The sequence below is a fragment of the Sander lucioperca genome, chromosome 6 (assembly GCF_008315115.2).
Source record: "Sander lucioperca isolate FBNREF2018 chromosome 6, SLUC_FBN_1.2, whole genome shotgun sequence".
NCBI lineage: Eukaryota > Metazoa > Chordata > Actinopteri > Perciformes > Percidae > Sander > Sander lucioperca.
In genome coordinates this window covers 39,428,276-39,442,528 of record NC_050178.1, presented here as the reverse complement: position 1 = coordinate 39,442,528, position 14,253 = coordinate 39,428,276, and the positions used below count along the sequence as shown (strand labels likewise).

Sequence of the window (14,253 nt, the reverse complement as noted above, 5' to 3'; positions counted from 1 at the left end):
ACCCTTTTCCCATCTGGTGCTTGTTTTTGTCGTTTACCAGCAATTTACTGGGGAAATAAGTCATTGTTAGAAGTTATTGTTATTACATTGTTAATCAAGCATTTCATTTTGACCATATGGCCTTAGCAATAAACAAGCCGTTCTTTAATGTCGTTATGTTGTTTTGTGCTCCTTTTTTTTAATATTTTATATTATATAAATTATAAATATATTATATATATTTCGGTTCAGGCACCGTTTAGGCACCGGCACCGTTTTAAAAGTATCGTTTTAGCACCGGTATTGGAAAAAACCCAAACGATACCCAACCCTAGTGAAAATGATATTGTTGGTGAACAATAACTGGCCTAAATCCAGTGTTGCTAAAAGACCATCCTGATACACTTTATAGGTCTAACCACACAGAACAGGAAATACTGTAACTGTAGATAGGTTGAATATCTTTAAATTTTTTTGAATCTGTCTGTCATTGTGTCTCCAGGGTCTGAGGGCAGCAGACAACGACCCCACAGCTCCTCCCTACGACTCCCTGCTGGTGTTCGACTACGAGGGCAGTGGCTCAACCGCCGGCTCCGTCAGCTCGCTCAACTCCACCAGCTCAGGGGACCAGGACTATGACTACCTCAACGACTGGGGCCCTCGCTTCAAGAAGCTGGCCGACCTCTACGGGGGAGGGGACGATGACTGAGAGCGGAGCGGGGGACTGGGTGGGGCTGCGGCAGGGGTCGGGAGAGGCGGGGTCGGTTGGATGGATGCTCCTAGAAACCACTTGCAGGGGCCAAGAACATGACGCAGTCTCCATGGTAGACGTGTGAGGAACAGATCCTTACATGAGCTGTGTTAGTTTGCTCACAGGGACCGAACCCGCAAAGATGAATTTCCACTGCAACGCAACTGCATTCTGGCTTTATATTTTGTAGTGGCGAGTTTGTAGTGTGATGTTTTTTTCTTTTTTTCTCTTTGTTGTTCTCTCACCGTGCTGGACCCGGAGCTCTCTGGGGATGAATCAAGGCGGTCGTGAGAGACACGAGTAGTGAATTTGTGCTTTGATCGATTTTCAAAACGAAACCATCTCTTGCTTTAGTCTCACACTGAAGAGAATGTTTATGGGAAGACGCTCTCTGACTCTCTCTTTCACTCTGTCAACTTGAATTTCCTTAGAACAGAAGCACTGTCTTTTTATAAAGTGCCTTTTGTGGTGTGTTTTTGTATCAGACTCCTGCTATCTCAGGATCGGTTGCCATTCGTGCAGTACAGTGGAGGCGCGCTCTCTTGTCGCCCCCCCTGCGCTTCTCAAACCAGCCCTGCCTGTCAATTTCCTCTCCCCTTTACAGTGGTGCAGATTACAACCCCAGCAGCCAGTCCCAGGAGAGAAAGACACATCCAGGGCAGACTTTCGGACATCATAACCCAATGAATTATGGCCTAAAAGAAATAACAGTTGTTGTTGTTGTGTGGAAGACAACTGTCTTCTCCAAGGACCTGCTCAGTTTGACTTTCACAAGCATCACCTGTCGCCACACTGACATTGTGTGAGACCGTTTTATACATGTGGGAGTTTTCTAATTTAGTGGAGAATGCTTGCCTTTCCTCTGTGGACTCATGCGTTTAGGAGCCTTTATGTTGACGTGCTTGCCTGCCCTGTATGGTTTTGTGTTGCTTTCTCCACAGTGTAAAGCTTATGGCATGATCTGATTAGTCAGACAGTGTAAGAAAGTGGAACTTGAAATTACTTGGAACAAAGGCATCTAAGAAAGAATTTTTTTTGTCGCCTGAACATTCCTGTTTTTTATAGGCCAACAAAACTATTAAAAGGTGCATGATTTTTTTTTCCTCAAAATGTTTTACTCAAAGCACTTGTTACTATGTGGTGAGAATGTGAAAATAGTCAGCGGAAACTATATGAATATACTCTGTATAAAGACACTGAGAAAATAAAAAAAACCTGTAAGATACCTATTTTTGAAGTATTGATGACATAAAAGTTGCTGCTCTTTCTCTAGCTCTTCATTGGGCTTAGGGGATTTTTTGGCCCGTTCATTTTTAATATGTGGATATTTTTGTTTCTTTGTCTTCTGTTGAAGCATAATTCCATTTTTTTAAGACGCCTGCTTATACATGTTCTGTTTCAGTTTTTGCTCTTCTTTTCTTCTTATGAAATTGTGTTCTAAAACAATGCTTTGTTATACTCCTTTTATATGTGAAAACACAGCCCAACCCTTTTCACTCTGTAATGTCTCTGACAGACGTGTTCCTTCTGTTGGCCTCTGGCCTCGGGGCAGTGGAAGGTTCATTAGCCATGCCTGCTGATAGTTGTTCTATTATTCAGTGTCCTGGGATTATTTTATTCATTCATCTAGATACTGGATGTGTGCTTCAGAAAATAAACAAAACATGTTTTGAAAATGTGCCATCTTTTTTGGAATATTCCCTACATTCATTATCTTCAGGTGTATGCTGATGTATTTGTGTGTCATTGAAAATATGTCGCTCAAAGCTTTAAAATAATAGTGGGCCTCTGTGGTCTTGTTTTGAAAATCATGACTTAATACAGCTTTATCTCAACTAGCGTAGACTTAAAGCCGCTATGTGTGGGAATTTAACATTTCTGATGTTTTCGCCCCCAAGTGGTAGCATTAAAAAAAGATACCCCACCACATGGATTAACCAGGAAATACTGATAATGATCTGAAAGCAATACAGAGACTGCATCAGTTTTCACCAGGATTGTGTAATGTTTCTGAAAAATGCCATCAGAATAATTAGCTAAAATATCATAAAAGTTCCACACCTAGTGGCTTTAAATTCACTGCTTTTTTTGTTCATGAAATGATTGGTTTGTATTTGCACTCGGACTGATTGCACCTTCTTTATATTATGCAGTGGAATTATGTAATTGTAAGTGTTACAAACTCCCTTTGGAATCACGCAGTTAAGCTTTGACCATATTGTTTGGATATGGCTTTGTTTTATAATAAAACACCCACTATTCATCCTTTTATTGCATCTCAGAAGAAGGAGGAGGAGAGGTCAGGAAATATAGTTGTGTCCATTCCTTTGATTTCAATTAGTCAGCTGAAGCACCAAAACCCCACTGGGGACTTAAAGGGATATAATCCTCTCTGGCTGTGTGTCTATCAATTAGCCACACCATTAATCCCCATGGCTAAATCTCATTACATAGAGCGCCTTTAATGAGACACCCGGAGAGAAAGCAGTAAGGCAGGCGGTAAGAGAGAGGGAGAAAAATGAGGCGGTGGCAAGATGCAGGTAGGCCGTGTGGAGAGGTGATTACTAGGATGGAAGAGAGGGTCAGCAGAGAGAGAGAGGGATTCAAGCACAGCAGGGACAATGCATATTTAGAAAATGGTTTGGGGAAAAAAGGTTAAAAATGAGGTAGTGAAATAGAGTGATACTTAATCGTGTGTTGTCCATTATGGCCAGAAATTAGAGGAGTTGGCAATGGAGAGGGAGAGAAGACAGTAGAGGTGAACAGAGCTGATGGAGCATAGTGGAGCATAGTGGACTAGTTAATGAGAGGTGCTTTTATTACTCATCTACACTAGAATGTCCCAGTAATGAGAACATCCGGTAATAAATCTAAGTTCACCTTTACTGTGGTGAATAGTGATTTCGCTATTTACCAGGCAGAATTGCGGACCTATGTTAATAAGAGAGTCATCAGAGGTGGGCTCCACTGCTCTGAAATAATAATCAAGTTAGTAAAAGGTCGTCTTGGTCATAGCCAGTCGGCAGATAAAGAGATTAATTTCAGAGAAGGTTTCTTTGATGGGCACTTGGTTTCCCTGTGGCAGACAGATGTAGTGAATGAAGAAAGCAAACTCAAGTTGCCCCCTTGATAAATGGCTTATATACTGAGAGCTTTGCTGCTGGCTTTCAGCCAGTGCCGTGTGTGTTGTAAATAAAGTTCTCTTCTTCAAACATGTCCAAGTCTGGCTCTTTTAATTTCCTCTTTATATAACAAGTGAGTCTCTTGGGTCGGTGCTGGGATAAAGTCCAATCTGAAAAACCCTACCGGATGTTGGTTCTGATGCCGGCTGTGTGATCAACTGTTCCTAGTTTAGTGTTGATGTTGCTATTCAGCAGAGGTACCACCCAGGACAGGCTGGCTCTGCTGGCTGCTTTTCTGCTGACAGCACTCTGAGCGTCCAGCTATTTCAAGGCTCGGTCTAAAACGAGATCAAAGCAGCAGAATAAATTTGATGTTCCTGCTGCAAGTGGGGGAGAGAATATCTACTGTTTAACGACCAGCCATTTATGATATGAATGGCTGGTCCAGCGGAGACACTTTGCTGTTGCCAAGACAAGGTTATTTATATCCGTCAGGGCTGAAACACTGTCTGTGCATTATCAAACAGAATTTGAAAAGAGAATTTCCTGCAAATCATGATTGCTTTTTAGTGGAGTATCTAATCAATAAAAGTCCTTTTTACTCCCCTCCGTTTATTTGACAGCTATTGTTACTGTCAGTGAGATAAATGCACTCAGTGAAGTAACTCTTTTTTTGTTTGTTTTTTTACTTTTTTAAATTTTCTGTCAACAGTTACAGTGTCAGGTTTTACACACTCCACAAAGCAAGTATTCACATATCAGTGTCCTTACTGTCCAGTGGTGATGGTGGTGTCCTCTTGCTGTGTTCTATAAACTGTCCATTTTTCCCCATTTTTCCTGAAATTGTGTCTCTTGTAATTGTAGTTTATGTGTAATTTTTTCCATTACAAATACTTCTTCCACAATGCTCACCCACTGCTCCACGGTCGGGGGTTCTGCTTTATACCATAACCTTGTTATTGCTTTTTTACTTGCCGATAGCAGAACTTTAACAAGATACTTATCCTCTTTTTGAATTATATCTTGTGTCAGATTTCCCAGAGAAAGTACCTTACAAGACTTGGGTATATCGTAGCCTATAATTTTTCTTAGACCCCGCCATATTTTATCCCAATATCCTATTATCTTTTGGCATGACCAAAACATATGCATATGGGCTACATCCATGTGTCCACATATTCTCCAGCATGGTTGCTGGTTACATACAGTTTCCTTCCTAATGTTTGGAGTTATAAAAAATCTGACCATATTTTTCCAATTGAATTCTCTCCAAATCCTGGAGCTAGTGGCCGTGCACTGCGTTTTACAAATATTAAACCATTCCTCCTCAGTTATTTGCTCCTTCAACTCTTCTTCCCATTTTTCTTTGATATAAAGAGAGGAAGTCTTCCTGCATTATAACAAACTTCTGTATAGGGTTGAGATTACTTTACATTTTTTTCCTTCATAGGCTTTCAAAAACACATCAATAACGTCATTGTCAGTGTCAGTTTTTATCTCCTTCTCATAATAGTCCCTTATCTGTCGGTATCGATGTTGTTCATGTTCATCTAGTCCAAATTTATCCCTTAACTTTTCAAAACTCTGCAGCTTCCCCCGCTCGACCATGGTACACATCGCTGTAATGCCTTTTTTCGTCCCTTGCTTAAACCCTTTATCATTCATACCAGGTACAAACCTTGAGTAGGCTCAAAATCTTCGTCTCCTTCTCTAATTTCTGTCTTTCAAAAACCTTGTTCCATATTTCAACTGTAGTTTTGGTTATTGAATCCAACTGGTTGCCTAACTTGCGCAATAGCCCTTTGTGTGCTATTAAGTTTTGTATTTCAATGTCTTTTTGCCCCAATTCTATGCTTTTCCATCTTGCGACGTGCTCATCCTTGCACCAATATATCAGAGGTCTTATTTGAGCGGCGTAAAAATACTCCCTAAGGCTTGATAAAGCCAGGCCTCCTTTGTCCTTTGGGAGCTGCAGAGTTTTGTATCTGATCCTGGGTTTCTTTCCCCCCAAATATAAACCTTGATATCCACCTATCCCATTCAATGAATTGTTTTTGTGGGATCACCACAGGCAGTGATTGGAACAGATATAGAAGCCTTGGTAGAATATTTATCTTAATTATCTCTATCCTTGAGCTGAAATCCAAATGAATTATTGACCATCTCTCCAAGTCCCTCCTAATTTCTCGATTTATTTTTGCGTAATTCGCATCATAAAGCTTGTCTAATCCTTTTGTGACATTAATCCCTAAATATTTTATTGATTTAGCATTCCATTTTAGGTTGTAATTTTGTAACCTGAGTAGATTCCATAGTTCTCTAATATTCTCATAACTTTTGGGAAACTTTTATTAGGTTGTTTTAGGAAGAATAATATATCATCCGCTAATAGCCCTATCTTGTGCTCCTCCTGTCCTATTGTCACCCCTTTAACTTCTTCCTCCTGCCTGACCATCTGAGCTAATGGTTCGACAAACAGCGCGAAGAGACTTGGTGAGAGGCAACAACCCTGCCTCGTTCCCCTTCCCAGATTGAATCGATTCATCAAATACCATTAATTTTGATCCTTGCCATTGGTTCCTGATATATTGACCTAATACAGTTTACAGATTCCTCATTAAATCCAAATTTTTCCAATACCTTATACAGAAATACCCAATTTACACTGTCAAAAGCCTTTTCCACATCTATGCTTACCAAAATTACACTTCCCCCCTTCTTTTGTACCTTTTCAATGACATGTAATGTCCTTCTTATGTTATCTTGTGTTTGCCTTTCTTTAATAAAGCCAGTCTGGTCCTCGTCAATCAAATCCTGCATTAATGTCTCTAACCTCTTGGCTATAATGGAGGTGTAAAGTTTATAATCTATATTTAAAATTGATATTGGTCTGTAATTACAACAATATTCTTTATCTTTACCTTCCTTTGGAATGACGGAGATATTAGCCTCTTTCCATGAGGGAGGGATCCTGCCTTTCTTGAGACTATAGTTAAATGAGTCGCGTAATAGTGGGATTAATTCCTCTTTAAATGTTTTATAAAAGGAGGCACCCAATCCATCAGCTCCTGGTGATTTCCCCGATTTTGCTCGACTAATTGTTTTTTCTATCTCTTCTACTGTTATTTTTGAGGTCAACTTCGCATTCTGTTTTGTACCTATTGTTGGCAAATCTAATTGGTCTAGAAACTCCCTTGACTCCTCTTCACCCACTGAAGTAGGCTGTGTATATAATTTACTGTAATAATCCACAAATATTTTTTTCTATTTCTTCAGGTTCATATATTTTATTGGTTGCTGGGTCTCTTATTTTATGTATATTATTTAGTGCTTGCTGTTTCTTTATACGTCTAGCAATACTTTTAGTGGCTTTAGAGCCTCCCTCATAGTAGGTTCTGTTTCAGTGGAACCCCTTGTTTTATATGAAGTAGAATAAAATAAAAAATAGAAAACCAGTCGCAAAACGCAAAAATATAATGAGAATCAAATCACAACACAAAAGTTAAATATAAATCAAATAGTCCCCCTGTAAATAACTTCTGTAATATCAAAATAAAATGGCTATCTGCTCCGTTTTAGTGGCTCTGTTTACTCACCCAACCACTGTAGACGCTCTAACTTAAAAACAGGGGATATTTAGTTCTTCTGGGTTCCCTGTGGATGATCTTAAACCCCACTCTCAATTGACTTTTTTTTTTTTTTTTCCTTCATCTTATAAACTCTTGTAGCCTTTCCCTCGCTCGGCTCCCTGCGTCCCGGCGTTCCTCCGGGCGGTGGTCCCCCAGTTTGTCCCCGGCTTCTCTCCAACGCATTGCCATAAAGAGGCCCTCAGGATACACTTCTCCAGTGGGGGGTCGGTGCTGCGCGTCTCCGGTACCTCCAGCCCTCTGGTCCTCATGTCTCGTGCTGCTTCTTCAGCGTTATTGTAGATCTTGGGTCCCTCCGACCAGTGGATCCTTATCCTACTCAACGGCGTTTGGAAGCGGATCTTTTTGCTTTTTAGAGTCTTTTTAATCTCAGAGTAGGATTTACGTTTCTTCATCACCTCTGTGGGATAATCGTGGTCAAAAAATATCTGTCTCCCATCAATTTGTATTTTTTCTTTCCAGGCTTTAGACAGAATATTTTCTTTGGTCTCGTATTTCAAAAGGTTGACCACTTTGGACCTCAGGGTTGCTCCCGGTGGTGGCTTCTTCCCGAGGCTGTATGTGTAGTTCAGTTCCCGCCGGTATCCCGAGCTCCCGGTGTAGGAGCCCGTCCACTAGCTCTGGCACAGATTCGTTGTCCTGTTCAGCTACATTATAAATTCTCAGATTGCAGCGTCTTCCGTGCACTTCCACTTCGGTCAACTTCTCTTGCAATTTCGTTTGCTGTTTTAATAGAGTAACAATGGCCTCTTTAGCGTCCATGTTCCACTCTTCCAGCTCTGAAATCCGTTCCTGTGTCTCCGTAATATCTTTTCGCTGCTATTGTATTTCCGCCATGTTTTCTGCCATTTTACGGTTCGTTTCCTCTGTGAAGCCAGCAAACTCTCTCCTCACCTCTTCTTTAAATTCATCTTTGAATTGTGAGAGGTCCTCTTTCATTTCCCTCTTGAGATCTCGTATTTCCTTTGTGATATTTGTGAGGCCCTCTAGTACCGAGCGGAGTTGTTTAGAGTCGCCATTTTCGTCATCGGCTAACTCGTCTTCAAACTCATCTTCTTGGTCTTTGGATGTCATTTGTTTATTTAAACTTATCTGTTTTCGTCCCCCACTCATTTCGTGTCAGTGTAGAAATTGTATCTTCAGTTCTTTCATAGTTTTAGGGGGAGTTATTATTTAATCGACTCTGCCATCTCGCTCCGTGCCCCCGGAAGTCCACCAGGCAGTGAAGTAACTCTTATACTAGTAGTTCGTAGTAGTATTGTAGTAGAAGGACTGGATTACCAACTGGGTAAAGCAGGTATGCATAGCGATGAGGTAATGTATCTATTTCTGGCTATGTAAGATAAATAACTGGAATATGACCATGGTGAAACAAAGTTGACTTTGTTTTTGCCACCAACATAAATTCTTATATTGATGTACGTCTCGCAATGTTTTTTATAAAAGAATAGACGCATTACATACCTGCCTAGGAGAAAGAGGGCCAATTCAGGATCTGTTTGGAATCATTTCAAATCCTGCAATTCTCTCCATCTGTTGGATGACCGACCAAGGTTGACTCGTGCTCTCGCCCGCGCTCGATCTCTGTCCCTTTTGTACGGTGGCCGACAGGGGCAGACGCCCTGCAACTTAAGAAAACACACGCAAATAGACAAAACACAAGCAAATTAAGAAAACACCTTCATTAATTTGACAACACATGCGCAGCATTCAGCAAACGCGCTGCAAATATCACAACACAACCAAATACATAAACGCACTGCAAATAAAAAACGATGCAAAAAGAAAAACACGCAAACCCCGAAAAAAGAAGCGATGCAAAAAGAAAAACAACTTCATTAATTTGACAACACATGCTCAGCATTCAGCAAACGCGCTGCAAATACGCGTGACGTCAATCCTTTCGTCTGATTTCGCGGGGAATCAGAGCCAGTGACAGGCATTAAAAATAACTAAATAGAAATATGCAATATTCTCGCTAAAGGTCTCGTTTGCGTATGTAGGTCATATAGAGGCATCGGTTTCATAACCAGTTAAAAAACAACTCCTTGTAGCTGCTTTAATGTTGTTAAACACGCTTGTGCCTTTGCTACTCTGACATGTCAAAACGGCTGCCGTGACAAAGGTCTATTTTGCTCTCACATTTCATATTCCTAAATGAACTTTTTTCAAACAAATGACCACGCAGTTGCTGACACATTGCACTATTATTCCAGCATGGAAGTACTGGTTGATTTCTGCATCACTGGGCAAATAACTGAGCTGCTTACCAGTTAATGTATTCATAATTTATAACACAGAGAAAGGATGTGTGTAAAGGATGAGTGCTTTCACTTGTGATACATAAGTACATTTTGCTGCTTATACTTATGTAGTTGTTCTTCAGAAATATTCTTCAGGGGGCACTCCACCTACTTTACTCATGAAGTTCAGTCTAGTGAAAGACACTAATGTGTTGTATAATGGGAAATGTATTGAGTGTTTTTGGAGTCCGACCCAAACTTAAGACACAAAGTGAGGCTATCTCGGCCTCTGCCATTTCTTTTTTGTAATGTTTTTTGTGAGACCCCCAGCTGTATGGAGGTGCAATATTAATTTTGGATTAATACTTGCTATAGATCATTTTCACATTGTGATTGTGATTGTGTAAATGATCTGAATACAACTTCCACTGCTGACAACTGAACCCTCTAATTATGAGTTTTAAAACTATGTTCACACAACTGCTTAAACATACTTGTCATATACAGGAACCTCTATGATATAATCACTATTAATTATGCATCATGGGATTGCCCTTGTGTTATAAGTCCATGAAACCTGTGGTGCTGCTGCTGAAGCTCTTTCAAGATTGACTTTCATCGTGTGATTACATGCTAGAGTGCAGCTGGAAATTCAAGCTGCATCCTCGAGCAGAGCGGCTGCTCTAATCAACTGGATGTAATTCTTCACGTTAGCCACAGGTTAAGTGCCTTCCCCGGGACACTGGCTACATGTCTAAATGTTAGGAGATGATTCCGTCGCAGCCAAGTCAGTCTCTGGTGTCCTTTAGGGTGCAATCAAGCTTCCATTCCCATCTGCCCCTCCATTTCCCTCTGTCAGCATCACTTCAGGAAGTCAGACCAAAGCTTACCATGAATAATAGATATATAGCACAGTCATTAGTATAAATAAATAATTGACTACCACACGTGTGTAACAGAATTAATCTTGTAAATGTAATAATATTACAATAACATGACAGGGAGGAACAACAACCTACGTTATCTGGCCATGTGCCCAATGTAAGCGGATTAGCTGCAGCTTGATGACTTTGTTTGTCTTACAGTATGTACATGTACACCGTATGTATATAAACTCCTGTCTCCATCTTAAGCGCATCACTTTCATGCTTTTTAATGCATTTAATAGTGATTACCTATGAAAGACAGAACACCTTTCATACTAGGGGTGCACGATCCAGAAAATGTCACGATTCGATTCCATATCGATTTTTGGGCTCAAGATTAGATTCAAAATCGATTTTCGATTCAAAAACGATTCTCGATTCAAAAAAAGATTCACAGTATGTAAATGTAGTTATTTTTCCCATGTGATTGCAGTAGACATACAATAAAAAGAAAATAAAAAAATACAATTTTTTTTTTTTTTGAATCGGTAGAGCTTGAATCGCGATTCGAATGTGAATCAAGTTTTTTGCACACCTCTATTTCATACATAATTCATTTTTGTCTTAAAGGTGCATCAAAGTGAGGTGAATTTCTTAGCCCAAAGCTGGTCATTTATATTCCTTTTTAACGTTCTTTTGTTTGTTTGTTTATTCTTTCTATTCTCACAAATAGTTTGTATTGAGAAAAATAAAAACATCATTGTTTTTACATCATAGACCTTATTCATCGTTAGTCTTTTAAATAGTTTTGCAAATATATGAGCACAAACTAAAATATAAAAATAAATAAAAATAGTACAAAGCTAAATAAGACATGTAAACAAACAAGCAAACAATACAAAAGGGGATAAAGGTGTTTTACTCTGATTCAAAATTTGCAGACATTTTATTTAATGTGGTTTATTATTTGGGTGAATCGATCGGTCAGTCCAACACTTTGGTCCAGACTAAAATATCTCGAGAAACGTCTGAATGGATTACCATGACATTTTGTACAGACATTTCTAGTGATCATCTTGCTTTTTCCTCTACAGCCACCATGAGATTGACATTTTTGGTTTTTAGTGTCTTAATGTCTTACCAACCATATTCTTATGAGTTTTGGTACAGATATTCATGGTGACCAGAGGATGAATCCTAAGGTCATCCCCTGACTTTAGCTTTGAGGGCGTCAGCAGGTCATAGTTTTCACTTATCCTGAGAAATACCTCAACTGCTACTGAATGGATTCCCACTACCCGTTTGGAGGCATAATCAATGTGTCCAATACTTTAGTTTATGACAATAAAAACATGCAAAACTAATGACATTCCCATCAGTCTCCCCTGGTAAATGTTATCATGCTAACCCGCTAAGCTAAGATGGTGAACATAGTAAACATACCTGCTTAACATCAGCATTTTAGCATTGTCATTGTGAGCATGTTGCCATGCTAGAGTTAGCATTTAGCTCAATGTACCGCTGTGCCTAAGTACAGCCTCACAAAGCCACATGGCTGTAGACTGTTTTTCAATGTCTGCCCTCCAAAGTGTAGCGTACTACCACACTAGACACTTACATTAGTCAAGCAAGTTGTTAAAAAGGTTAGAGGATAATAGTAAGATCAACTCACTGATTGTTGACTACATTTAGTGAGATCAGAGGGTTAAAATGCAAAAAGCTGTTTTGACTTTTACATCAGCCTGTGTCATGTAGTGTCTGGCACCTAGCTTGTTTGTTCCTGTGTTTGTCTAAGTGCGTGTCACACATTTCTCTGTGTGAACCACAGGTGTGTACGCTCAACACATTTTGGTGCCTGTCCCGCCTCATGCAGGAGATGACTTTGTAAATGGAAATGCTCTCCTGTGGGCTGCTTGCTGCTTGACCTGATTCAGCTCCATTAAAGAGGCCAACAGGCTATTAACCCCTGTGTCAATACCTCACAGGTTTAGCTGCGCTTACAAACCCATTTCAGCAGCAGTCATAAACACTGGCCTTATTATAGTATCTCCGGGCCAAAGCAGACTGTCCTGGTCGACCCCATAACAAAAGAGTCCTAAAGTCAGCATTAACCTGGGTGGAACAAGGGCACAGGCGCACAGGAAATGGACTTGCAAGGAGGTAAAAACTAATGAACTGTTGTTGCATGCTGTATTTCAGGGAGTGATTATTCAGGAAAGAGCTGAAAATCATTCTCTTTCATTTCAGGATAAAAGTGGTTATAGGCTCCTGGATTTGTGCATCTTAATGAATGATAAAGTGCGGTGAATGGATCACAGTGTGCCACATCAGTTCATCCAAATCACATTCTCATGTTCCTCCTCGGAGAGTTTTATTCATAAGCTCAAAGCTTAATCAACAATATGCAAGGAGGCGTTGAAAAGGATCAAATTAATTAACTGACTTTTAGTATTGCATTTGTCTCACAGCATGAATATGGTGGGATTACGAATGCAATTTTGAATTCACTGGTTTGCAAAGTAATGTCAATAAAAAAAATATCACAACCTTCTTATTCATCTTGCTAGGGGTCTTACCTTAATACATATTTTCATAAGCATCTGATTCGTGTGAGTAATTGGGGCAGGTGGAGCTTTCATCAGCCTTTAACCATCACTAAAACTGAGCCACTCTGTGAGCACAAACAAGCATTTCAAGAATTTCAGGCTGGAGATTTATCATGAAAGTGCAAGAGACACAACCTGCTGAGAAGTACTATCAGAGAAGTCAAATCCCATCTTGGAATCAGACAAAAGCACCCATAGCTAAGAAAAGACGAACAGTCAGAGGCATGGGGTGTGCCCGCACACCCACACATACACAAATAAACCTGCTTTAAGTATGTTTTGTTATATAATCTCCCCCTAGGGTGAAAACAAAAACGACAACAATAAATGTAACAAATTAATAACAGCCCCCTTTAATAAATGTCAGGAAGGAAACAGTGATGTTCTCTCTTTTTCCCTCTGGCAGGTTCAGGGTGTTTACCCAACACCCTCAGGTGTAGTGACTGAGACGTCGCTAGGCAACAGCACCATCCCTGTTGTTGCTCTGCCTCTGGCACTCAAGTGGGAGCTTATGTAGACTTAACTCTGAAAGAGCAGCAGTGTTGAGGAGTGGAAGGAGGATTACCAGGAAAAATATTGGATTGGGCAGAGCCACAAGGGTTGAGGCCTTACCTGAGTCGCCACCATCACCAGACAGACGCCACGAGGGACTGTCAGGCCACGCCGCTTCTGTATTCACAACTGAATGCCTGGCTTTTATCCAGCTCTACTTGCAGCAGCACAATGCTGTGATATTATTCTCAATCCAGACTCTCTTTGTCCCTAATATTATGCTTTTTGGGAGCGCCTCACAGGTTGGCCAAGTAACCTGTAATGTGCGTGTCCAGCAGAGCAAAGCATGAACACGTGAATGCTAAACTCACCCTAATGTAACAAGGTAATATTAACTATAAATAAGAACATGATGTTTCAGTTCACTCAGCTACGGAAGAATCCTGTAATGGGGTAAAATTGCCACCTAGTGGCTCCCAGATGTACTTTGATTATAGAAAATGAAATTGTGGCTCATCTCCACTGATGGCTCCAAATATACACTTAT

At 40.2% G+C, this 14,253-nt stretch overlaps 1 protein-coding gene across 2 annotated transcripts in view; it reads left to right on the top strand.

Annotated features, from left to right (window-relative positions):
* cdh4 (cadherin 4, type 1, R-cadherin (retinal)) overlaps window positions 1–2,406 on the top strand; it is a 215,606-nt gene extending 213,200 nt beyond the window's left edge. For both annotated transcript variants that reach the window (XM_031278786.2, XM_031278778.2), the window contains exon 17: window positions 482–2,406. In XM_031278786.2, the coding sequence (XP_031134646.1) occupies window positions 482–688 (207 nt within the window). In that variant the 3' untranslated portion in view covers window positions 689–2,406. The remainder of the gene's footprint in view (window positions 1–481) is intronic.
* Window positions 2,407–14,253: the final 11,847 nt, after the last annotated feature.